Source organism: Sander vitreus, chromosome 24, assembly GCF_031162955.1.
Source record: "Sander vitreus isolate 19-12246 chromosome 24, sanVit1, whole genome shotgun sequence".
NCBI classification, from domain to species: Eukaryota; Metazoa; Chordata; class Actinopteri; order Perciformes; family Percidae; genus Sander; species Sander vitreus.
In genome coordinates, this window is record NC_135878.1 from 3,582,199 (window position 1) to 3,609,255 (window position 27,057).

General features: G+C 40.1%; 3 protein-coding genes across 6 annotated transcripts; 1 reads left to right on the forward strand and 2 right to left on the reverse strand.

Moving 5' to 3' along the window:
• Positions 1-3,187: 3,187 nt before the first annotated feature.
• On the reverse strand, positions 3,188-10,963 carry timmdc1 (translocase of inner mitochondrial membrane domain containing 1). Of its 3 annotated transcripts, none has more exons than XM_078243446.1 (8): positions 9,970-10,963; positions 7,975-8,318; positions 7,328-7,493; positions 6,853-6,941; positions 6,123-6,190; positions 5,532-5,610; positions 3,835-3,945; positions 3,188-3,708 (listed from the first exon to the last, which is right to left on the reverse strand). In XM_078243446.1, exons 2-8 carry the CDS (start codon positions 8,295-8,297, stop codon positions 3,558-3,560), a joined length of 987 nt encoding a protein of 328 aa, XP_078099572.1. In that variant the 5' UTR covers positions 8,298-8,318; positions 9,970-10,963; the 3' UTR covers positions 3,188-3,557. The 3 variants fall into 3 exon arrangements, with proteins under 3 accessions (XP_078099572.1, XP_078099573.1, XP_078099574.1); XM_078243447.1 differs by lacking the exon at positions 9,970-10,963 and adding an exon at positions 9,396-9,947; XM_078243448.1 differs by having other exon boundaries at positions 3,629-3,718.
• Positions 10,964-11,157: 194 nt separating this feature from the next.
• Positions 11,158-17,169, reverse strand: poglut1 (protein O-glucosyltransferase 1). The gene is made up of 11 exons (XM_078243445.1): positions 17,069-17,169; positions 16,331-16,421; positions 15,952-16,095; positions 15,632-15,767; positions 15,408-15,529; positions 15,183-15,242; positions 14,900-14,999; positions 14,633-14,691; positions 14,313-14,480; positions 12,780-12,836; positions 11,158-12,244 (listed from the first exon to the last, which is right to left on the reverse strand). Exons 1-11 carry the CDS (start codon positions 17,139-17,141, stop codon positions 12,088-12,090), a joined length of 1,167 nt encoding a protein of 388 aa, XP_078099571.1. The 5' UTR covers positions 17,142-17,169; the 3' UTR covers positions 11,158-12,087.
• Positions 17,170-17,858: 689 nt separating this feature from the next.
• On the forward strand, positions 17,859-25,297 carry LOC144512852 (calsequestrin-2-like). 2 transcript variants are annotated; one of them, XM_078243807.1, is made up of 12 exons: positions 17,859-18,101; positions 20,671-20,755; positions 21,030-21,130; positions 22,164-22,272; positions 23,644-23,717; positions 24,212-24,342; positions 24,427-24,472; positions 24,596-24,650; positions 24,739-24,839; positions 24,934-25,008; positions 25,088-25,232; positions 25,272-25,297. In XM_078243807.1, exons 1-12 carry the CDS (start codon positions 17,859-17,861, stop codon positions 25,295-25,297), a joined length of 1,191 nt encoding a protein of 396 aa, XP_078099933.1. The 2 variants fall into 2 exon arrangements, with proteins under 2 accessions (XP_078099933.1, XP_078099932.1); XM_078243806.1 differs by having other exon boundaries at positions 25,088-25,297.
• Positions 25,298-27,057: the final 1,760 nt, after the last annotated feature.

The following is a 27,057-nucleotide window of genomic DNA, read 5'->3' on the forward strand; positions in this document are numbered from 1 at the left end:
CCAATTAATCAATTTTATTTGTCACTTGAAATCAATTACTCTACAAGGACAAAGTGTGACCAACAAATAATAGAACGGAAACTTGAACTATCAGCTTCAGGAATAGTTCAGAGATAAGCTACTAACGCAACAATCTGAGGTTGAAGGATTAAATCCCACATTTATCTGGACAGTTTTTCAACTTCTCTCCTCTGAAATGTGAACAATAAATACAACTTCCAACCAGTACAGAGTATCAGATCAGATAGCTCAGTGTGATGGAACACTGGTTGGAACATAATGGTTGCGAGTTCAATACCCATGAGATCCACTTCATTAAGAGGTTGAACACCCAGAAACAGTCTTTCACAGAAAATATATTTCTTTCCTAAACCCAAGAGCTCGTCTTAACTGTGCACCATAACTGCTGGAGGTGGCGGCAGAGGTGGTGGCAGAGTCAAATATGCAGCAGCCCCTCACACAGGAGACCCAGGTTCACATCCAGCAGGATGCACACAAGGTAAGTGTACCAAAGGAGTGGTGCCCACTGGCAACCCCAATGCCACCCCCCTGGGGCAGCATTGGGGCCTAGACAGCTGGAGAAATCCTGGTAGCAGTCAGGGAGCAGCAAAGTACTCCAACCACCACCAGGGTTTCCCCAACTGTCTTAAAAGGTAAGGTGCGCACAACCCCCTTGGGGTTGTGCGCACCTTACCCCCCACTGACCCCAACCATGATTTTTTTCCTCTAAGTGTCATAAGGACAACACAGGACTTTCACCCAGGAGACCAGGGTTTGTGTCCCATATGTCATGGTTAAGTACTTTCTTAATCCCAACTGTCCTCAGCATCTTTATGGAGACTCAGACAGTTGGGTTTTGGAAAGTACTTTACCATGACACATGAGACACAAGCCCCAGTCTCCTGGGTGAAGGACCTCATGCTCCTGGGTGTTGAACCTCATCATAAGGTGCATACCTCGTGAGTATTGAACTCACAACCATTGTGTTCTTCCAACCAGCGTTCCATCACACTGAGCTATCGATCTGATACTCTGTACTGGTAGGAAGTTGTAAGTAGGTAATAATTCACCATATGTAGTCTACCATGTGTAGTTGGCAAAAAAAATAAATAAATAAATACAAATAGACCGGCCGACCGGGAAATCTCCCGGTACTCCTGATGGCCAATCCATGCCTGGTCTATGGTTCTCTTAATACATCCATGTGTCTACGGTAGTTATCTAACGTCATGTAAAGCTGAGGCTCGGCCAATGCTGTTTTCCAAGTGCTGTAAACACCGACTCAACTTAAGTGCCTGGACATGGAAGTGGGAGTTAACGTTACTTCAAAACGTTGTAGCCTATTTTACGTTATTTTATATTATTTTATTTAATGACACTATCATTGCTACTTCTATTACCATTAGACGTAGTAAATGCGTTTGCCAAGTCAGTATATGCCACCACTCAAGATGTAATGTTTACGAGCAGCACTTGAAGGCGGCACCTGCACTGCACAACATGTTCAGAACAAAGTGATCATCACCTGGAGTACTCGATGTTCAGTACAGGCGGAATGTGTTTATTAGTAATGTGGCCAAATTTAAGTCCAAACTGAGAAATGGTTCAAAATAAAATCAATCACTTTTGGGAGAGAACTCGACCGCTGTTACTGCTAAAGTTGCAACCCATGAGTGGTAAACTTCGTGTTTTTGTCAACACTGTCTCTACAGCGAGGATATGTGCACGATATGGGGCTTGGCCCCCTGAGGCAACAATGTGAAGAATTTTAGTCTTTCGGACCCGACAGTACTCTAATCACTCAAGCAAATACCATCCGTAAAATAAAGGCTGGATAACAGGAAGCGTTAATACTTAAGACTGTTGAAACGTCAGTATGATGGCTCGGCATCCTGAAACCAATGCGAAGAGGTTAAAGTGCATCATGATGGTATTTATTTTTAAAGACGCTGTCGTTTCTCCTTGCTGAAAAGCTAATAAAACGCATGCGCAGGACTATTATCAAAGATCATTTGAGATTATGTATTGTTGGCCTAAATGCGTCAAGTATACATTTGAATGTTAAACTAACTTTCATACAAAACCAGTTTATATTTGATAACGCTAGGTTGTTTCACGAGCAATTTTTTATTCACATTAATTTGTCCTGTGAAAACATTATAAAGATGATTTTAAAAGAGACTGGACCTAGAGGAAATAGCTATGATCATATTATGTCAGTTAGGATTTAATTCTGTCTGGTCAGATAGTAAGTTATTAAACTGAGATGAATGTAGCAGCATTTGTTCTTTTTATTTAAGGTAAATTTGCAGTTTCACAAAGCCACCAACAGAGGGAACTAAAAGCCAATTTTAAAATGTTAATGCTCAGATAGCTGTCATCCCTTCCCATCTTGTGTGGAGAGAATGACTACAGTATTCAGGCTACATAATCCCACACATTTACAAGTTGCCAGTGAAGCCCAGTTTCAAAAGTGTTTAGACATCTCATTAACATTTTGTATTGTATTTTATTAGTGTTTTAATAGTGTTCCACCCAAAAGGTTACATGTCCTAAAACTACAGTGAGAATGTGGAAGTGCTGCAGCTTGGTCATGATGGGATGGGACCAGTGTCCATTTAAGCAAACTTGTTCATCAATGGTTTAACTAAAACTGCTATTCAACAAACAGACATTTTTACAGGTATTCTACTCGGACAAAAAACATTTTTTTCATAAGTCAACGATGCGGGGACACAGCCAACAGACAATTCAAATATTATTCTAAACCTTACCGCTATGGTCTACCTGCAATAGTTCAAAGCTTGCCATCTTCATCATTTCTATTGGCTGTCCATCTGCATGTCAGCAGTGACTGCTGCATCCTTGGCCCCAGCTGTTGCTGTGTCACATCTTGTTTACACCAGGGACCAAGGCTATGTTTGACCTAGTTGCTAAAAAGCCCAAGAGGCAAAGCAAACTACACACACAGACATGGGGAAAAGAAACAAACCATTTTGTAATAGACATGAATTCCCATTTGTTGTTTGGTGTCAAAAAATTAGGTGTGCTAAACATAATGAGCAAAACATCAGTAACTACTACAATAACTTACAATGAGAAGAAAGGTCTTGGCAGGCCAGCTTAAGTGGTAAGCTAATACACTTTGACGGTTTTGTGAAAATGTTTGGTTTTAATGAAAGGGACATTTTGTTCAATTTTTTATTGTTTATTCTTAAGGAGACAATACTGAAGGACACAAGCACACTAAAAACACGAGCTGAGGTGATTTTGAAAGCTAGAGGAAACATTACTTAAATATAGGAGCCGTTTCTTTGAGGTTAAGGATTTTTGATCAGGTCATATCCCTTACAATGGCAACTTTGTGATTTTTGACAGGTATTATTGGTACATATTGACAGGTACAACAGTGTCTTAATTCTGATGTGAAGCGGTTTTCATTCAGTTAGAAAGATGATGTGTGGAGTCCAGGCAAAGAAGTGACCCATTTATCCTCCCAGTTGTGTGAAGTCCCACCTTCAATGTCCAACAGATGACAGGCAGTGAGGCAGCTCCTGTCATTGGCTGTGTGAGTCCTGAGTCGCATCCTCAGTCTGTGGTAAACTCAGCAGTTCCTGGATCCTTTGCATGTCCTTATTGGTTTCCTCTGCTTGAGAGCTGACATCCAGCTCTCCAATCAAATCATCTGTCAACTGCAGACGGGCCATCCTTATGATTTATATATTTTAAAAAAAAAGAGTGACTTGTGAGCAACAAGACATCAGGATAACAACTATTGTGAATGTAAATTTGGGTTTATGTTAATTGTTATTAAAATCTTGTAATATATCTCACCATTCTGAAAGTCTGAGCTCGTAAAGTTCTCTGCGCTCTCGCCTCCTCCTCTCTCTAACAGTTTCTCCTGATATCGACTGCATGCCAATGATCAAAGCACCAGTGGGAATCCTGAGAAGAAGTTACCTTACGTTATTGTAAATATCATAAACATATTTAGAACATGTTTAATTGCTTTATAGAGTATTTTTGCATTAAAACAGAAAATCCATTATCACAGCACAGTTGTTACTACCTGCATAGTCTAGCACTGCCAGACCTATCTCCACAGCGCTGTGTCGGCACTGGAGTATAGTCTGGCTGCATCCCCTATCTATTCTGGGATAGGGGAAAAAATGTTCTGGCTTGTTTGCATTTCTTTAAACCTATCATAATCATTCTGGGCAGCCTGATAGCGGAGATAGTGAGAGGGGAGGGACATCCGGTGTTTGGATGTCAGGCTTTATCCCAGCAATGTACATCTGTTGAGCCAGACTAGTACCTGCACAACAGATGCATCAGCTACTGTAATGTTTGAAACTATCCTGTTGACACTTTACTGGACACAACACTGGGGAAACTTGGTATATAATAGATTCCTAAAACACTTCCTGCTATTGTATCATTGGTTTTGTAACACACCTAGCTGTCACATGTAAGTTTGTCAAAGCTTTAATTGCATAACCCTTCCAAGGTGTCTGTCATCTGCCTCATTGTAATAAGTTAGTGCCAAATTTCCCCTTAGCGGTGTCTTACAAAATCACGCCCCTCCCCCCCAGCCCCACTCAAACCTTCCAGTCACACCTCTGCCATGTGCCTGGACAAGAGGATGATTCTTGGGTGAGATCTGGAGCGTGATGTGCTTTTCCGATTAGTTGCCTGCTTTCATTTCATCCCCTTTTGCCCCGGCTGCACCTGGCATAGCCAGGGCTGGGGCTGTTTGCACACATGAAATGCTCCAGGTGGCTGGTCACTCAAGCAGACAGTGAGATGAGGAGGAGGAAATACGAGTATGGAGCAAACAGGAGAACAGACTAGGGCTGAGCCAACACAGAGCTGATGATCACAGAGACAATCCAAACCAGCCCCCTCAGTCTGTTACACCATCAAACACCTGACCCTCAATCTCCATTACACAATAAAATTCAAATCTGCTCTTGGCTCTGTGCACTCAGCTGAAAGCAGCCAGAGGAAGGAGTGAATAGTGGGACAGAGAGAGGAGAGAGGGTTGAGAGAGGAGATGGAGTGAAGCATAAGTCCAGATCAGACCACGGTAGATGGAGATGAGAGGCTGGAATAACAGAGATGGCATAAATGGAGAGGGGCAGCTGCTGCCTTGGCCTGCCTCCTTGCTTTAGTACCCAAAACATGGCGCTCTGCAGTGCACATGAGTCCCTCTGGCACCATGAACAGAGTTAGGGGTGGGGGGGGGGGTTCAGCTGGGTGACAGAGGGTTGCTGGGAGGGGCGCAGCTGGCTGCCAGAGTGCTCACTGCTGTCAAGCACACAGGCATGAACATACACACAAGCATGAGCAAATATTCATGTCTGTTAAAGAAATGAATGCATAGCAGATTCTGATAATGAAAATCAATTCTGAGGATTGAAATGCTTCAGGGTAGAAACTAGATAAGTTACTGTAACAAGTTGATGTGTTAGGACGGTTTGGGTAATCAATAAATATGAAAGGACAATTGTGGAAGCAGAAGCCAACCTTACCCCAACACTGCTCCAATGATTGTCCCTGCCACCAGTCCTCCCAGGCCCAGGTTTAGTCTGAAAAGGCCTCCAGTCACAGCTATACATACACACACACACACACTTACACTTTTATCATCATGCATAACTCAATGTGTGTGAAATTCGACAAACACAATATCTGCACAATATTAAAATCACCCTTGTGGACAGTGAATTTCATTATATAGTATAGTAATCTGTTTTTGATTAATTGTTTTATGGGCATTGTTATGCATTATTAATTTAAACAGCTGTAGTAGAGAGATGACAAAAAATGAGGTTGGAGAGAATCGGGGAGTGGCGTGCAACAAAGGCCCTCGGCCACAGGTGAACTGGGAATGAACGGTTCATGGTCTGCGCCCCAACCCCTAAGCGCCCCAGTAATCTGGTGCTCAGTACAAACATATGAATTCGTACAGAACAACCCCCAGATGGAGATGTGTTGAGATGTGTGAATGTGATGCAGCCATGTTGTGACACAGCAAGTGCACTCAGTTCGCTATCCCAGGATAAATAAAGATTTAAAAAAAATAGGTGTGATCAGGCCCTGTTGAAGCCCATGTGACTTACCTCCAGCTGCAGCATAATGGCTGAGGGAATATTTGTCTCGGTACACAGAGAGCCCTGTGCTGACAGTACTAGAGAAGGAAGTGAACAGACAGACAGATGAGGGAAAGACTGTTAGACTGAAACCAAAAGATTTAAGGGGGATGATCATTGGAAATAAAAATGATTACAATGAATACATTCTCTAATATAAATACTATTCTGCTAATCTGTATTACTGCAGATAAATTACTGTTAGAGCTAAAAACTAAAACACTAAAAACGCAATTAGCAAAAAGTTGGTGCCACAGAGCTTGTTTCACTCTTCTCTCAAATCAGGGCTTAAAACGTGTTGCCACTTTTATAAAGTTAAACTTGGGACTTTATATTTATATCTTGCACTGACACTTTTAGTATACCGTTTGGTTTGTCTTATTCTATTTTGACTTATTTATATATTCTGTTGTACCATACCATGTATGCATATTTTTATATTGCCTTGCATTTCCTTTATATGTTCTCCTAATGCCTTTCTGTCTTTTGCACTTTGAATTGCATTGTTGTTGAAAGGTGCTATACAAATAAACATTGGGTTGACTTCAGTTGCGCTTGGCTTAGAGAAAAGTTGTTGAATCTAATGCAGCTTATTTGTTATATTCCTCCTTTGTAAACATTTCCTTTATTTAGTTTATTGTCTCAAATATAACTCTAAACCTAAATGATATGGTCTGGAATAACCCATTTGTTTGCTTACTTGAACAAGGTGACAAAAGCAGCCACTCGCCAGCTCCATCTCCATCCATATCTCACGAAACCCCTGATTGCTGCATTATGAGCTGAGCGCTGATTTAGACAGAAAGGACACACAATCATAAGGTTGCTGCTGTGTTATTACCATGATGCTATAACATTAGAGGGTAACATTATCTATTAAAGTTTTCCCAGTAGTGCAATCATTTTCTACTGAAACTTAATCATCAAGTGTTAGGGTGTCACAATTTACAGCACTTGGTATTATCATTTTCAACACTATCACTAATCAATACTAACTGATCAGTGTCCAATCTAATTGTTTTGAGAAAAAGTTACTCTTCAACTTTACTCTTACATTGTGATCTTGAGTGATTGCACCTTTGTCGCAGATTTTCCCTAAATCCTCTGCCAATACGGTTATTCAACGACAGGGTTAATGGCACATGCACAGCCATATACTTTCACTTTCCACTCACCACTGCTTCCACTCGGCTAGTATAGATTTCGGCCTGGCTGACTTGGATATACCTCTGCCTGGCATGGCGAGCTGCTGGCAGGCCTCCGTAGAGCAAGCCTGCTAGCGCTGCAACTACACCGCTCTTTATCACGTTGGTCAGCTCCTCTGGGTACCTCTGTGTCACACTACAGGGAGACAAGAGCCATACATCTTTTGATAACCAACTCGGTGCCACTTATTCCTCAACTTTAGATGCAGTAAAACTGCATTGTCAACTACGGTAACTGCCAAAATCACCTAAGAAATTGTGGGGGGACTAAACAGCGTAAGTAATGCAGCAGACGTGTAGTTCAATACTATATTTGAGTATATGCAAAGTTTTAAAAGTTTGTGTATTATGGTACAGGAGTGGTCGTTTTTGAAAGAAATACCCATATTTACATATTTTTACACAATTTTACATAATGAAACGGTCATGTTCAATGCATTCAAGTCTGTGGTCTTGTAATTGTACCCTCTCTCTCACCCAAACAGCAACACAAACAAAATGGATGCAGAAAGGAGGACAAACTATTGTCTTTTAACAGTGTTAATAAAACTTGTTTAAAGAGAGCAAGGAAATAGAGGTGAAAGAGAAGAAGAAATCAAAATGAAAAAAATACGAACTCTTTGTCAAAGAGATCCTTGATACGGTCCCATCCTGTGTCTGGGAATTCTGGCTTGCCTATGTTGCTTGGCATTATGCTGGGAGAGGGGATGGGTGCAGAATCAGGACTGGTGGTGGAGGAGGAAGAAGAAGAGGGCATACGTTCAGGCTGGGCAGCAGCCACATCAGCTGCGTGGACCCTGGGGAGCAGGAAGCAGAAGGAAGGAGGCCTGGCACTCTGGATGAGGCCCTGCAGTAGGCCGGTGTTCAGTGTGCCCCGAGGGGCTAAATCTGCCCGTCGTCTCTGCAGGGCGAAGCCAGTTCTGGGCTGCTCTGGATTCATCACGCTTCAGCTGGCATTAGGCTGCAGCAGAGGCAGAAACACATGGCCATGGGTTGGGATGTTGCACCCTCTGCCTCATCTTCAGCTTCATCCTCAAAATAAACAGCCTTAAGGCAAATGCAATCCTGGCAAGACTAAACAAGCTGTCAAACTCAGCAGATGTTAAGTGGTGCAGTCCTATCAAAAACACACTGGGCACACAAGCAGACTTTCTCAGAAAAAATTCTTTGACTTCAAAATGCGTCACTGATGTTTCAATGAACTGCTGGGACCCTCAGATCCTCTGAGCAGGGTCTGTTGGCTGCCTGGTTCAGGGTCAAAGATCAATACAATCTGACTCAGGAAATACCACTCAAAAATATATAACTGATGATCTCTGCCCTCTGTTGTAAGAAATTACTAAAGAGAATTTTTTTTTTAGGTTTTTGGTTATGCAAATGTATGTATAATAATAATAATAATGTTAATGTAATATAATATATTTATAATAATAAACACAAAGCCTACACACACATACATGCGCTTTAGTTCTTTATCATCACCTTTACGTCACTCCAGATAAAAATAATTTTCATGTGTGTGTATATATATATATATATATATATATATACACACACACACACATTTCTCTTCAGTGGGACCCTGTAATAGTTCTGCAATATGTTTGTTATCTATCCGTTTATGTTCATTGGACTAAAAAGCTGAAGTATGCTTCCATGACATGTGTATCTTGAAACCAAAAATGTGTGCCATGTACCAAGCCTGTGAAAAACGTATAAAACATTTTAGTCCACACTTTGTTTCATATCTATTTTTATTTATCTTGCTTTATGTCCTTATTAGTTGTGTCAATGTAAGGATCCCTGAATGTAATGTACACCAACAATGCTGCTCGCAGCTTCACAAATGTGAACAATTGTTTGCTTTTGTTTTATATCATTTTAAAATGCAATACATTGAATGGTCAAGTAAGTAACTACCTAGCAATTTTTCTGACAGCGTTGGGCTGTTAACTTGAAATGTACATTTGTCAATACCCGTGTCACCTAATAAAATATATTTATAATTGACTAAATATTTGAAAGATAAACAACTTACGAAAATAAAGTCACATGCTGCCCGGGTAATGTGTTGGAAGGTGTCTTGTACAGCGTGTTCATTTACTGACTTTTCCCTCAATTAGCTTGACATCGTACAGCTGTGTCAGGTCAGATCTGACTTTCCAATGCCGTTAGCTAGGCTAAAATCTCACAACTTTCCTATGACAAAACACCTAACGTTAGCTAACTACCTAACATTAGAATGGCTCATGAAACGTAACATTAAGGTTTTAATTTCCGTCGTCTGTTAACATACGTGCAGTTTAGTGTCACAAATTCCCCATACAATGTCCTTAATTATGAACCTGCTAAACCACCTGTGCAACCCTAACCATACCCCTAACCTTAACCTGTCTCAAATAAGATTCTCATCATTTGGGACGCTCAGTTTTTGGAAAATAATGTGAGACACTAAACTGCACGTAAGCCCTGTTAACATGCCTTGGCCGATTAAAAACTACAAGAAACGTAAATCATATCATGCATGTCGATAGTCGGAGCCCTTAACACTTAACGTTAACATCATAGCTTAGCATGCATGCTATAAGCTTCTGTCGTTGGAAGCATCTTACCTGCAAAAAGCGCAGAATTTCTCAACAATTTACTGTTTGTTTTATAAGGTAACGCAACCCTGGTTAATGCACATTCAATCTAAATATATTCCACATTGGGTTTTTTTCATAATTGTCCTTCTGCTGTTTGTTTCTGAACGGTGACTTTCAGACAATCTGCCGGTGTTGTTCCGACCTTTGACCTCTGCCAGAGTATACAGCGTCACAAACCAAACGGAAAATAGCGCCCCCTTCGGTGGAGGACTGAACACTGTGTTGCATGTGCACTCATTTAGAAACCAAACTGTTTATTGGCACAAAAAACTAAAATGCTGCCCAAGGCGATAACAACTTGCCTGTCACACTTTGACCAGGCCCCCCCATCACAGCTTTTTGGTCAAATCAACATATTAATGGACCATCTTTACCTCAGTGTTTAACAATAGTGTAAAAAATAACCTTACATTGATGAGAATCTGCTTGTTTACAGTACAATGTGAATACTACAACATATTCAACATTATCTGTATAAACTATCATCTCTTAACACCAAGACTCATTCTTTTAAAAAGGTAAAAACAACATGAGTGTTTCTTGGAAACTCCACGCTTCAAAATATAATTACTCACTCAAATGTCATTATTGACACTGTTGGCACTTAAGTGTGGAATGAAATACGGACTGTGAATATGTATTTTGTGCTTTCTTTAAGTTACAAACTTATGGCAGACCCATGCAAATGCAGACATTGGCATCATTGTTGCAATAAACAAGTAAATCAAACGACACATGGATACGTTGCTGTAATTATGCTTGATAAAGGACTGCTAGTTTCCTCTGTTGTCCAGTAGAGGGAAGTGTAGCAAAGCTCATGTGTAAGCCACCCATCAACAACAGATTCCATGGACTTAACATAGAATCTAAATCAGTATTACTTTTGGCCATTTACTTAATTAAAGTAATAGGACTTGGTTAGATGGACTTTTAGATCAGGGTTTCTGAGTAGAATATTTCCCCAGTTAACTGCATTAAATATGTAACAGCATAGCATCTGTAAGTATTATTATAGGTACATCCTTTGTGGATATTTGAGCAGCGGATGAAAGTCAACATCATACTATTTTTAAAAATAGAGTTTTAGGTGCTCCACAGTTGAATATGCAATATGTTCATGATTTTGGTGGTTGGTCTGCAGGAAAAGGTCAGATGGTCAAGGGTTCAATTCAGATTTATCTTGAGCAAGGAACTGAACTTCTTCTTCCACTCAGTCTTTGCAGGTCACTAAGGATAACCAAGTTAACACTTAATTACAATTTCGAAAACAAAAAATAAAATAAAATCTAATTTCCATTCTTCCTCAGTTTTCTGCAAGTGGTCTGATTTTCATGAAAATCTGTCTGAAGCCCAGTCCAGATGACTAATGTTACAAAACAATGCAAAGTCTTTACATTGCATGTTAAAGGGTCACTTCAGCTATTTAGTATGTCACTTCCATGAAGTTGAGGGACTCGCAAGAGACTTAAAAAATAGAATGGTCAAAATCGAAGCAGCAGAGGCCTGACTTTTAGTTGATAGTATGGGTCAAGCTCCAAAAACACTGGATCCTACACTTCCCTTAATGCAGTTTGATAGACAGATGATATTTCATTAGACACTCAATGCCATATCTTTTAAGCTCCACACCCCCAGTTTATACTCACACGTTGCTCACATAGATAGACTTTGCCGGTGAGTATAGACAACAGCCATAAAAAAAAGTTGAATCAGAAAGTGATCAATCAACTCAGAATTGGCATATAAGCTCCCTTGTGGCACTTGAAGGTATGGTAGCATCCACAGTCAACACACTAAACTACACCTATGACTGTAATACTAAGCTATATGTCCTGTAACTGTAAGGACACATGGTCCAACCGTGCTCCACATTAGACTAAAACCCTGGACTCGATAGAAATAAATGTGAAAAGTATCTGGGCACAGTTTTAGATTAGCTAATTTAGATGCGATTTTGACAAAAACATGGAACGCCAACATCAACATGTGACGTTGCTTGTGAGGAAATCATTTGTTGTGGTACAGTGATTACATTCGTTATCTCGAGTTTTACTTCAGCTGCCCTGGCCCTGCAGAGTCTCACTCTTATAGCTCCGTCTTGCTGGGTCTTTGGACAATCTGGTTGAAGTTGCTCTTTCTTTTGGGTTTGTAGGTGAGAAGATGGCTAAACTCAGTGAGGAGTCTCTCCCAGTAGCAGGAAACATCTTGCATCCGCAGGTGGTCGAGGATGAATTCCTTACCCCTGTGGGAAGAAAACGAAACAGAAAGTCAGTGTGCTTTTGGGGCAAGAAATAAACAGTGCGTAACTTTAACACTCTTGTGAACGTGTTACATTCCACATTGCATTCTGTGGCAACTCTGAAGAAATCATCTCTCATCTGTTTTATTTGTATCCTAAATTGCAACAGTTTTCCTATCTGTGTGAACCAACCTTGAGACAATCCTTCTGTCCATCCTGACTCTCTTTCGTATCTTACTACACGTCATCTAAATGAATGTAGCGGTTGTTAGAAAATATATATATACTTGTGTGTCTCATTAACCCTTTAGAACATTGTGAATTGAACCCTGCTTCTTATCGCTTTGTTCTCTAAGATCTCACCACTGCTTTCTGAATCAACTCACAGGAGGTCGAGCCAGTATATGATAGGATTCGAAGCACAGAACAATTGTGATCCAGAAACAAACAGTGTATAACGTCAACACTCACCTTTTCAAATACATAGCTGCTACAGTTAATTCCCATTAAAATACAATCATAAAATATGACCCGTTACCTCATTGCAATCTCCTCTGCAATGGCATCATTCTCGTTGACAAACTGTAGTAGTTCCCTGAGTAGACAGAACATGTAACGGCACATCAATGTTTAGCATACATACTGTACAAAGGAGATTTAGACCAAGACTCTATTCATTCAAGTACTGACCTGCCCAATTGTAAACTACACCATGAGTTTCAATCAAGGAACACAAGTGTGTGAATTTGAACATGAAACTTCTCAAGTTTCTACTACTATAATACCTTTACATGTGTATTTGTATGATGCTGACATTCTTAAGACTATAAAAGTATGTTTTTTGTGAATATCAAATAGAAGAAAAGAAGAAAGTAGATTCTACAATGTGTGAGAGGACACATTTAAACTTGCTTTGGCTGCATTTGTTTTTCTAAAGTCAGTCAGTGTTTTCCACAGATTAGAAAGCAATTAATAACATAACTAATTCCACTGGTCGGACTGTTGAGCTCTGTTTCAGACTGATAGCTCCGGTTCAGGCTGGTCCTCATCCTCAATACATGCCTTTTTCAGTGTAAGAGTAAAAAAATGACAACTATTTATAATAAGTTCATTTGATTCACAGCTGCTACATACAGTGTTTTGACCTCGACAACCCAACTGCATTTTACCGCAAACTTGCGACTAGTTAACTTTCTAAAGCAGGCGCAATCGCTTGTTTGCTAAGAGTCGGGTCGGGACTCCAACATTAACACACTGACAACACTGTATTCAGAATATAAAAGATTTTTATAGCACTTTTTAATGAGTGATTGTGTAAAGGTGTTGACGAGATACCAACCTTTCGTGAACTTGTGAATTTCGCCAGCCGTCTTCTCTCCTTTATGGAGACAGACGCTGTGTGCACAGTGGGAGGGGCTCTGTGTGTGTGTGTGTGTGTGTGTGTGTGTGTGTGTGTGTGTGTGTGTGTGAGCGAGACGCAAGTGACAGAGAGACGGAGGAGAGCAGGGAAAGGAAATGCAGCTGAACGTGTTTTAAATAGCGTTTCAAAAAAAATGAAATAACGAAACGCAAGGTGCGGCGGCCGGTGTTGATAGTGCGGCGCACCGCCACACATTAGTCTATGTGTGGGAAACACTGTCAGTGAGTTATTCATTGACTATGCATTTAACACTCATAATCTGCAGGAACATTTGAGGTCTCAAACAGTAAGGGCCATATTTACTAAGGATTTATGAACCTTTTTAGGCCCTAAACTGGCTGCACTCAAAACTGCATGTTTGGTCTCATGTTAGATTTATTTTAAGGCGTTCCTATTTAGAGATGCGAAATATGGAAGGAAGGAATGGAAAGACTATTTAAACTCAATTAACATCGAATATGATTCCATTAGCAATCTTCATTTAGAGCTAATGACGTGGACAAAGACAAAAATCAATACTACATCCGATCTAAGGCTGTGAAAAACATGTGAAATCTGTGACATCACAGTGTAGACTAAAAAAACATTTAGACCAGGACTGCAAACAATCATCATAACTAAGGAGAAAATGTCTGACACTAGTTGTGGTACCTGACATCAGAGAGATCCTGCTTGACTGGGATGTAGTGGACCCAGGGCTTGAGCTGAGGGTAGAAAAACTCCTGCCATTCATCTCCCACATGAAACACTAGGGAACCACAGAGGAAGAGATGTTTGAAGCGGAAGCTGGCTGCCACACCTCGGAAGTTGAATAAATATCTGCAAGGATATAACAAGGCCAAGGAGGGACTGTTAAAACTGGTCACACAAGATGTGTGCATAATTTTATGGACTTTCAGTAAAGCTGTTGCGGTTTAACATGCTGTCATCTTAAAAGTTACACTTTGTCGTTGATGCAAAATTGAGCCTACTTGTATTTGCAGTGATCGACCAGCGGGATTTCTTTGGCCGGGGGTCTCCCTAGCGTGTCCTAAAACAGATAGAAAAACACAGGTTGGTAGATCATTAACACAGATTGACTTTCAGATTTCCTTTTTTTAATCAATATAAAAGTAAAGTCACAAGGGTGTAATGTGGTGTGTTTCTCTGTCAAACTGTCCGGATGCTTTTAACCAATCATTAGACAAGACAGGGTCAGACAGGGTATTTGACCATGGCGTGGTTTCAGTATGACTGACCTTCTCAGACCTCCAGGCCTGGTTTTTAGTGTACTCTGCATCCACCAGCTCTGGAGCTTCTCTGGACAGAAGAATCAAAGGGTCGCGCTCTGGACTGGTTCTATCAACAACAGCAAAAACGAGAAGAGAATGACTAAACAGTCACTTTTTAATATGTCTGAACTGTGCAGTCAACTGTGGTAAGAATATAGCTGAGTAAAGAGTAACGTGAAAACATTTGAAATGTTGTATAATGTCATGTTATTACACAAAGGAATAAAGTCACAGGACTGACAAGACTGACCTGGAGCCTCTGAAGAATCCTTTGGACTCCTTCTTCTTCCATGGCCACTGTGCTGCAGACCTACCACAACATATCATATGAAAATGGCACACTGAAATGATATACTTCCTATGCTATGGCTGCAAATGATTATTATTTAAGTGTTGCATTAATGCATTTCTTATTTTGTAAATACTCATTTAATGATTTATTCCACTAAATAGCAAAAAAAGTGCTAAACCTTACTTTTTAAGGTCATCCCTCATCAGATCCCATCTTCCCAGTCCAGTGGGGTATATGGGCCACACAGCAGGCCCTCCCTCCCAAAACGTCCAAGCAGGGTACATGATGTCCTGGTAGTCTGCTGTCTACTTAAATCGAACATACACATATCCAAAACCAGTTATTGCATTTAATCAACATTTGTGTGTGATTTTAGCTGTGCATAAAACTAATGCGTAGAGTCTGACCTTACTGAAAGAGAAGACAGGCAGGGTTGGCTGCACCCAATTGGGGACTTGAGGGTAATCCCTGACATTTACCACCATCTCCAAGTCAGGTAACCTGTCAATCACATCCAGGATGAAATGCTCCACCCCACTGCATCTGAAACCGGAAGACAGACTTAGGCAGGGCAAACAAACAGCTGTATACATATATACTGTATATATTCTCTTTCAGTCTGTTTTGACTGATTGGGAGTAAATAAGTAACAATGTATTCAATATAAACCTTAATCTGAAGTGATCAAACATTAAGAATAATCCCATCAAGTGCTTTTTCTCCTCACCTGGCAGGAAACATACAGTTGGGTTCCCTGTACAACTTGTGTCCGATGATCTGGTAGTGGGTGCCCACCCCTCTCTGAACCGTCGCAGCCATGAGATCCTCGGAGATTCTCCCTTTAAAGGGTCGCAAGTCATCTTGTAGGACACTGGCACAGAAATCAAGTGTGGCAGAGGAAAAAATGATCAAATCCACATTATATAATTAACCCTTTAAAATGTAAACCTGCAGGGTTACAAGGGGTATATAAACAAGTCTCAAAAGGTTTAATGCAGCATGGTCAGCTTCACTAATCATGTCTTGTAATTCCTATTAGTTAAGAGAAAGCTGAGTTACAATATACAGTATGAGGAAAAGCAAAGGCATGTTGGCATTACACGCACCTTAGATGGCAGCTACAGTTGACAGGGTTGCATGGAGTGTGTCCTTTAGCAACATCAGAAATCTTGTCTCTAATTTTCTTCCACTGTTGACCTAAAGATAAATGCAAATCGGATCAGAATAGATTTTCATATTGGACCAATACTAGAATTTAACGATGGGTCACAAGACGGACAGTTAGGAAAGATCCCCACACAAGGCTACTGGGTCAGCAAGCAGCTCAACTGTCCTAAAAAGGACCTCAAATATCCTGTATTTTCACTGTTTTTATTCACTGTACAGTATCATAACTTTAAGTTACAATTAAAGCATAAAATATATTTTGTGCCTTTATCTGTCTGAGTAAATACTATCAGAGCAACCAGCCAGAGCATTTGTTAGTGCCAACTACCCTGAACTGACTACTACTACTACTACTACTACTACTACTAAAACTACACCCAGCCGCAATGAATATAACCATTTTAAGTAATATACATTTTATTTTACATATTTTTCACATTTGTTACAATCTTACTGTAAGCGAAACTTCACACAATTCATGCAAACCTTAACGTTAGCACAGTAAGCTTAAATGAGTTAGCTCGTAGGCTAGTTAGCTAATGTTAGCTCGTGAAGTGATGAATGACTCCAACAACAAAAGTTACCCCAAATATGTACAGCGAAACAAAATGCAGCAAAGTCTTCCTACCATTTTTAAATATGATTTCATGAGTCGTATCTGTTTAAATATGTATTACCTGACGCGGGAACCAAACACAAAACACAAACTTGCAACAGTGTAAAAATAATGCAGAGCCAAAAGCGCTCCATTTTTCTTTGTATCCTCCAGCTCTGTCTGAAGAGGAGAAACAAAGCGGTGATCTGTGATCTGTTACTTCGGGCTGAATAGAGTCATTACGGTAATGCGCACAACTAAATTAATTTACAGGTTACATTACCGTAACATTTAGAAGACTAGCACAAATGATTCTGTCTTTTTATATTCACATGCACATTCTGCCTGTCTAAATAAACAAATACATTCTTCATTTATTTCCTAGCATGAAATGTCATTTTCCAATGCATATTATTATAATCATTGCTGATTAATGGACTGATGAAATCCCCACAGTTCCTCTGTTCTAATTTCAGAATGTATGTCAAGGGCAGGGATGACTATAACATGGATTATTGTCCATGGATTGTTGAGGTAAATTTATCTGTCAGTGAGATAAAAGGAGGAAAGAAAGAGACCCTCCTGGGAGATTTGGGGCAGTAAGACTGTGACGAAAAAAGGAGGAGACAGAAGACAGGTGGAGAGGGAGAGATATAGAGAGAAGCAGAGAGACAGATCGAAAATAGGGATTACATATTTGTGAGAATATTTCATATTTGCTAGAGAGGTAATAGAGATCAAATCTGTAGATGGATTTTAGCAAATCTCCTTTGTATGGTATATACTGTACTCTTCAAGTTGGGCCTTGAGAGGTTCTTTGATTTCTCTGCAAACTTCATCTGGCTTACAGACACCTCCACAACTGACCAACGATGCAGCAAATCTGGCTTTCTCTGTTGTGTGGCTTTTGCCTTCGCCTGGTTATCTTTTGCAAGGCCGAGGAAGGTCTTGAATTCCCTAATTTTGACGGGAAGGACAGGGTGCTGGACATCAGCGAGCGCAACTACAAGAAGGCTTTGAAAAGATACGACCTGCTGTGCCTGTTCTACCATGAACCACTGCCTGCCAACAAGGGCCTGCAGAAGCGGTTCCAGATGACAGAGCTGGTGCTGGAGGTGAGAAATAGGTTCTACAGGGGTGGGAAACGGAGAGCTGGAGGAGTTAGGAATAGACAGAAAATCAAATGTAGAGTTAAAGTAGAGGACATGGAGATTAGTACTGATATTCTGTCAAACTGTCCCTGAGCAAGACACTGATCCCCAAGTTGCTCTCCTGATGCTGTATGTATAGCTGTCCACTGCTCCTAATGCTTGGTTAAATGCAGTAATTAAAGTTGATTACATTGTACTGTTTGTATGTGACGAATTAAGAATAACATTTTGTTTCTTTATTATGGAATTTGAGTTAATTCCAATCTGAAAAAAGTGTAATGCCTTTTAATGCTGCCTAAAAACTGGGCATATTTTTACATTTCAGAGATACCACTTTCTTTTCTTCATTAATGTTCATCAAGCATGAGTAAATGATTTATTAAACGTTTACAAATCCATTAGTTACAACTTATAAACCTTGTATAAAGGGCGCCTTAGAACGTGTTGGTGGGTCAGTCGGTTGACCACTTTGGACCAACTAATTGATGGGCTGTCATGAAATTTTGGATTTTGGTGAGTTTGCATGTAGCACCACCACTTTTTACTTATCCAGTAAAAAGATTTTCAATTTAGTAACATACAATACAATCAAGAAAAGCAACAGTTTACAGGTTTACAAGGATATCATTTTAAAACGATATAAAACATTTTTACTTGACAAAACAATGAATCGATGACCAACGTTTCTGATTCATTTTCCGTAGCTGGACTCATCAATTCATCGACTAACAATTCAGGTTTACTTTGATTAATGAAATACCTGGCTGCATCAACATTGTCCTTGTGAGCTTATCAGCTTGCTGATGTTAAAATGTAGTCTTGTTCCTTGATAAATGGCATAAACAACCAATCAATTGTTAGCTCATAAATTACAGTTCTAATCAACTGATTCTTACAACAGTCTACTTCCCTACAAATCCTTCATTTTCCAGTGACACTGCCACTGACTTCTTCAGTTATGCACCTGAATCCTGCCAAGAGGACGTCATTACTGATCAAACATTGTGTCATACATTGCCCTGAACTATCTGATGCCACTGGTAACATAAAAATGTCTCAGGAAGCTGGAGCTCAAATCCCTGTGGGTTAGATTTGCAGCCTCAATGCCGGGCTCATTTGATTCTAACCTGTCATAACAAGTCATTGTATAGTCAGTGATCTCCTCACAGACACGGAATGCCTCATTCTTCCTCTGTCTTCTTGACGTGTCTGCTAAACCATACACTGAAGAAGGATTCACAGTTGTCAAACGTTTTACCTGCACACTCTCTTAACTGGCAAGCAGTGATTTTCAATCCCATTATGTGCCCTCCTCTGCGGTTCACATGTATCCAGGGATTGTTTCTAGGTCATTCTGTTAATTATAGATTGTTCCCAAAACTCTTTACTATCTGGCTGTGGACTAGAAATAAGTAGATGTACTTTTGCATCCCTTCCCTTCTCATTTATGAGCTGTAAAGTATAACAAAAAGGGGACCCATATTTTCACCTTTTCAGTTATTACTTTTCCATTCCTGTCATGTTTCATGCACTGAAAGCAGAAACCCGTTCAGTTAAACAGAACCAGACTTTGGTTCTCTTCAATATATCAAAATCTGTTTTCCTTCCTCCAGAACTGTGAGCTGAAAAGCAAGCAGTCCTGACTCACAGCTTCCCTCTATCAAGAAAACTCTGCAGGCGTCTCTCAGCACACACACACACACACACACACACACACACACACACACACACACACACACACACACACACACACACACACACACACACACACACACACACACACACACACACACACAGACACCTCTGAAAAGATGTATTAACGAAGACAGCAGCAGCTGTGGATGCCAGCTCAAATACACAGTGTAGAAAGTGCCAAGCTAAATACAGAGTGCAGAGTAGAAGGTGTTTGATACCAGGCTGATCCGTGGATTATATTTAACAGTTAAGGGGATTTCAGTTAGTATCTTTAAAGGATAAGATGGTCCAACGCATTCTCCGTGGTCTGGATTTTAGAAATACTGTAGTCTTAATTTCCTGGACATTTTATCTTCCTACATCAGTGGTTCCCAAACATTTAACTTTTTGACAAAAAATGTGCACTGTCTACTTGGGACACCTCGTCACTCATTTCATATGTTGTTGAGTTAATAATTTGTATTGACCAAACAAAGTACATCTTTGCAGCATTTCACATAAAAAAGCAAAAAGTACAGAAAAGTCAGAAAACTTTACTCATCTTTCCTATCCTGTTACAGTTTTTTACAATCACTTTGGCACTAATTTCAGAACCTTGACGTAATTTTTCAAAACTCTAGACACAAAACTCACAACCAATGATCAAAATACACATTTTTCAAAACTCTAACACTTTTTTCAATTGCTTGGATACAATACACATAAACCAAAGATCATTTGTTCATTTAACAAAGATCACCTGTTCAGTATGACACAACTTAATATGAAAGTACTACTATTTCAATTCACACAAATAAGAGCTTTAAGCTGACTGACATTTGTCTGTGTGAACACCCAGCTCACAGCTCAGGTCCTGGAGAACAAAGACATCGGTTTTGGGATGGTGGACTCCCAGAAGGATGCCAAAGTAGCCAAAAAACTGGGTATGACTCATGTGTCTTCATCATTCCACGGATGCCTACCACAGTATCAGTTGCATTGCTGTGCATGCTGAATGTCTAAATTCAGATTTTGCTTTAAATACTAGATCAGTATTTTCTAATCCTCTCTCATGCTTTCTTTGTGTGACTTTGCTCATACACACCTTGCCAGTAATGTACTGTTATGGAAATGGTGTCTTTGCTACTTTTCTCTAAATGTGAAGCCCTAAATTTAGCTTTATCAAAGTCATATACTATATTCCTGCTGTTCACTTAGGTCTGGAGGAGGTGGGCAGCTTGTACGTCTTTAAGGATGACCGTGTCATTGAGTTCGATGGGGAGCTCTCAGCAGACACACTGGTGGAGTTTCTGTTGGATGTAAGTGGAAAATCTGATTCTGCTATTTTTTAGATGTGTAATCTTGGCGGCCATTGAGAGAAGAAATCCTCAAGCAATTAACAGCTGCAGTCTCCTTAGAATATGTGTACATGACGTATTTCACTTTCCCCTGAAGGTATTTCTTATTAAAAGTGATAATCTGTGTCAATCATGTGTAAATGAATACATTTAAAGGATTAGTTTGGTATTTTGGGAAATTGATTTGCGAAGTGGGAGGAGACGCAGGTTCTTGAAGTGTTTTCAGCCCATTTCCATTTTAATAGAATCACAGGACTCTACAGGATAATTTAACGATTCTATAAATTTGTGTTATGGCCACCAGTTTAAAATATTTCAACTTTTTTGTCATTTTGGCAGACAGCTCACAAATACTACAATACCCATGAGCCTCAGCCACAGTTGCTATGGAGAATAGGCCAGTCAGAGGCATGAATCAAAGCTGTAGAGAAAACACTTTATTTTTGCATTTGTAAACAAAACATAGCATCATAATTTCTGAATTCATCAAAAATTGACCCAGAATTTGAAAGTTAATTGATTTAAACTGCAGATTGTGATTTTGGGTTTCTTAGCAACGCAATCGTTAACTCTGGGATTGAATGTTTCTGACAAAATGCACCTTGGGAGTAGCTATCTACCTTTTGAAGTTTTTACGAAGGCCTACACAGACTTGTACATTTTACTTTTTTTTGTATCAAAGAAGCTAATATTTTTAATGCAGTTGTTAATCTTTTGTTCTGATGATTTAACTGGGAGAGTCAATGCAGAGGAAAAATGAATGGGACTTTCACTTCCAGAACCAGCCATTCCCAATTCACAACTGTATATGCTTATTCACTTTCTTTCTGGGAGGGAGCCTAGATGAGAAGATTAATACGCTTTCTTGCCAATAACTCTCGGCAAGAAAGAGTGACCATACACTGTTCATATTTACATTCAATGGTGTGAACGTGTTGAACATTGACCATTTCTTGGCAGTAAAATACCTTACCTGTATTATACCGCCCCATAGGTGCTGGAGGACCCAGTGGAAATGCTCAACAACGCCATGGAGCTGCGAGCCTTTGAGAGGATGGAGGAAGACATCCGCCTCATTGGCTACTTCAAGGGAGAAGATTCCTGTTAGTTTACCACCAAACTCATGCTCAGTGGTGGAATATAACTAACTACATGTACTCAAGTACTGTACTTAAGTACAAATTTGAGGGACTTGTACTTTACTTGAGTATTTTCTTTTCATGCCACTTTCTACTTCTACTCTGCTACATTTCAGAGAGAAATATTGTACTTTTTACTCCACTACATTCATCTGACAGTCTTATGTACTAGTTACTTTACGAGTTAAGATTTTTGCGCACAAAACACATGTAGTTTATGAAATACAATATTTTATCATAAATTAAAGTACCAAACAATATAACGGCCTACAAGTACAGCTGGAGAGGTCCAGGGTTCGAATCTGACCTGTGATGACTTCCTGCATGTCTTCCCCCTCTCTCTCCTCTTTCTCATTTGGCTGTCGTATCCATTAAAGGCGGAAAAGCCCAAAAAAGATTAGACCATTAAACACTTAGCTGATTGACAGAACTGTTTGTATCGTTTCCAGTTTCTAAAATGTGAGGATTTTTACTTTTAATACTTTAAGTACATTTTCCTGATGATACTTACATACTTTTACTTAAGTAACATTTTCAATGCAGGGCTTTTACTTGTAACAGAGTATTTTTACAGTGTGGTATTAGTACTTTTACTTAAGTAAAGGATCTGAATACTTCTTCCACCACTGCTCATGCTAGCGTCTATTTTAGCAAGTGAAGTGTGTGTTAATGCTTTTGTGTTTGCATTAACACACATGAGGAGTGTGTGATTGGGTCATCTACACTGTTTCTCTGTCCCCTAAAAGCTGCCTCACTGAGTTCCCAAGACGCTAATGGGATCTAGAGGCTAATGGATCTACATCACCATGCGAAAGGGAAACCTGATTCCAGACTGTGGCACTCTCACTCAGTCCCATGAGATACTTTTAATAGCTTCTAGTTCTCTGTCTATTAGGTCAAACTGCAATTATAGTTCCTCTCACAAAAAAGGGAGAAAAAGTGAGACAGAGAAGATGCTATCTGGTCCGATATGACAGTTGATGAAGTTTCATTATGGAGCCAATTTCTGTCCAGAGATAGGTTGCTCCTTGGTTGTGACCTTGTTGGGAGCAGAGCCAGGAGCACATTGCAAGAATATAAAACTATATTAAGGGAGACTTTGTTACTGGGGTGAAGACAGTAGAATCATGATGGGAAATTGAATGAAGCGAGTGTGTTTCACTGCTTGCCTTCCTGATCACATGCTGTAGATTTGGGCTAGGGATGTGAGCAGAATGTGAATGAAGTTTCACGCTTAAATCTGTTTCACTTTCTCAATTTTGGTTTCTGCCATTCTCTCTTGAGTCCCTCATCAATTTCTCTGCCCCCCCCCCCCCCCCTTTTTATTTTTATCAGACTACAAATCTTTCCAGGAGGCCTCAGAGCGTTTTCAACCTTACATCAAGTTCTTTGCTACATTTGATAAATCTGTAAGTCTTGCTGCACAAAATAACATCCTAATCTGCATTTATAGTGTCTAAATCTAAGGATCACTATCAATCTACTTCTGATTCCTCTCACATACACATTGCTTGTTAATGCACTATTTAATGGAGTAATAGTTTGACCATTTGGGAAATACGCTTATTCACTTTCCTCCCGAAAGATGAGAGCATCATAATGTCAGTATGTGAAATATGAAGCTACAGCCAGCAGCTGGTTAGCATAGCTTAGCACAAGGACTTGAAGAAGAAAGTGCATAAGTCTATTTCCCAATTTTGTTTTTTAATGAATAGTAACACTGTGAATGATAGGTGATTGCTCTTTTTGGTTAAACCCTGTTATTTTCTTGTTTTTAGTGTGAAATGCATTTATTAGAAAATGGATTTTTTGAATAAGCTTCATCCACTCATTCAACAAAAGCCCATAATTATATCCTTCACACGTTTATCATAATGTCATCCTGGCATGTTGTATGTTTTAGGTAGCCAAACACCTCTCCCTCAAGATGAACGAAGTGAATTTTTATGAGCCCTTCATGGAGGAGCCGGCCATCCTGCCTGGCAGACCTCTGTCTGAGATGGATATTGTCGAATTTGTCAACCAACATAGAAGGTTTACTTGATTTATATTGTTTAAGGGTTAGCTTAACGCTTTTACAACCTGGTTAAACATTTTACGAAAATATGCTCATTACAGGGCTACTTTGAGGAAGCTCCGGGCAGAGAATATGTTTGAAACATGGGTGAGTAGGTGTTCGGTCTTTCCAAAGTAGACTGAGTTGGCTCCCCAAGCCATTTTTCATACGTTTTCATAGATTTATCTTAAGCAAGTTTGAGGTAGTACTGAACTTTTTTTCAATTCCTAGGAGGACGACATGGATGGAATCCATATTGTTGCGTTTGCCGAGGAGGAAGATCCAGGTCTGAGCTTTTTCTCTTTTCATTTTGCAGTTGTATACCTTTGTATTTTCTTATGCGAGATCATGCTGCCCTGTTCTGCCGTCCCCAGATGGCTATGAGTTCCTGGAGATCCTGAAAGACGTGGCCAGAGACAACACCAACAACCCGGAGCTCAGCATCGTCTGGATCGACCCTGATGACTTCCCTCTGGTTCTGCCTCATCCTTAGCTTAGTATTTCTAACAAAGAGTATCACATTTGTCACTGATAGGCTAAGTTAACTTGGGTTTGTCTCACCCCTCCAGCTGACCACTTACTGGGAAAAAACGTTCAAGTTGGACCTGTTTAGACCTCAGATTGGTGTGGTCAATGTCACAGATGTAAGTAATGGTTAGAATCTTAGACTGTAGGAAAGTAAATGAACCCTAATCTTATCATTCTTGGTGCTCTGTGGTCCAGGCGGACAGCGTGTGGCTGGACATGTCCAACGATGAGGACCTGCCCACCCCTGAGGAGTTGGAGGACTGGATAGAGGACGTCCTGTCTGGGAGGGTGAACACGGAGGATGATGATGAGTCTGCCGACGACCTGGAAGACCCTGACGGCTACGTTCCAGCGGACAGCTATGAAAGTCACGACCCAGATGAGGAAGATGATAGTGATGACTAACCGGAATGTCAAGGGTTGTTGTTGTCCTGGCAGTTCACATCTGGGTCAAAATACTGAACTCGCTTGACACATTAGAGCCACATTACTGATACATTCTCTTACTTTTTTTCCAAATCATTTTAAAAGAAGTAACATTTAAAGGAAACGTATGGTGTTGCAAAAAGAGATTCTTTGTAGATTTTGGTTTAAATAGTCAGATAAAACAGAACAGATTAAAAGGTCATCATGGGAAATTTGTGGCCCAGTTTATAATAAGTTAGCACAGTGCCTGAAGCAGTAATTCTCCTGTACTCCCCAAGGATCAAGATATCAGCATACTGAAGCTTCTGTGTCGCATACTGTACACATGTAAGTTAAAGCTCTATTTATAGATTTTGGCCATTTTGAGGGCAACGCAACAAACTTTAAACACTGACATTTAATCAACCTTTAAGTTGCTATGGCTTCCAAATTTCCTATTTGAACATCCAGCTGACATGGAGCACCATTCATGTGGAGTCAAATGATACATGTTAGTCCAATATTCACTCTCCTGTTAGCTCCGTTTTGGTCTCCACCAACTACTGAGTCAAATATCTGGCTCTTTAGTTTCTAAATGCTCCACTATGTTCACCAGCTATCAGCTAACATTGCCTGACTGTGGTTTGGTGCTGGTCAGGTAGCATGCGGTGGGTTTTTAGAGCTTTACGCAGAACTGTAACAATGCTGATGAGAGCCTTGAGTGAATCAAAACATTAAACCTGCGGACCAAGAAACCAAAACAATGACCTGAAAGGAACTACAGAGTCAGGTAATAATTATTTGTGTTGTTTGTCACTATGAGACACATCTATCACATACATTACACATGTATTGAAAGTATTGATTACAACAGCTTTATGGTTGACATAAATGATTAGACAATTGGGAGGAATTGTGTGAATACATACAGTATCTATGTGAAAATAAATGACACGTTTTTGCTCTTCTAAGTAGAATAGTGCTTGGATTGTTTTCTTGTGATTAATTCAGGGTAAATAAAAGTACACACCAACGATGTGCACGTCTTTTAATGAACCACCTCTGCTGTTTTTAGAACACACACACACTTCAGTTCTCTCCCTCATTAGGAAGGTCCAGACTGATGCTCAAGACAGCAGATTGGCACATTTTCTCCCTCAGTCAATGAGCATTTTCACCTTGAATTATTCAAACATCAGTGAATAATTCAGCATCATTATACCTCCTAATGGGAGAAGGGACCTGGACAGTGAGGCTGGGGGAGATGGGGTGAGACAAGCTAAGAGGCTGCCCACTGGGGCCCAACAAACTGCATAAGGAGCAGACACACTCCTGCTGGACATGAATTAATAATACAGGGCCATGCAAGACTAATTATTCCCCTGGAGGTGGATGTGATGCAGTGTGTAAACAGTATGTTTGTAGCAAGGTGTGGGATTTACACATAATCCATGCAGCCATAGCCGAGAGATGAGAACATTTAACTACGTGGGTGCATTTAAACGTGACCTGAAGCAAGACGACATGTCACGCTCTCTCCTGAGGAAAAGGAAGCAGGCAGTGTCATGGTGCAGCTGTTGTGATGTTCTGCAGGGCCCTTAGGTTACATTATCCTGTGAATGTCAAGTGTGATGGTGGTTTACATGAACACTGACTAAAAGCAGGGCAGAAGGATGGAATTCACACACACACACACACACACACACACACACACACACACACACACACACACAGTGCGTTTCACTATCTTTGTGGGGACC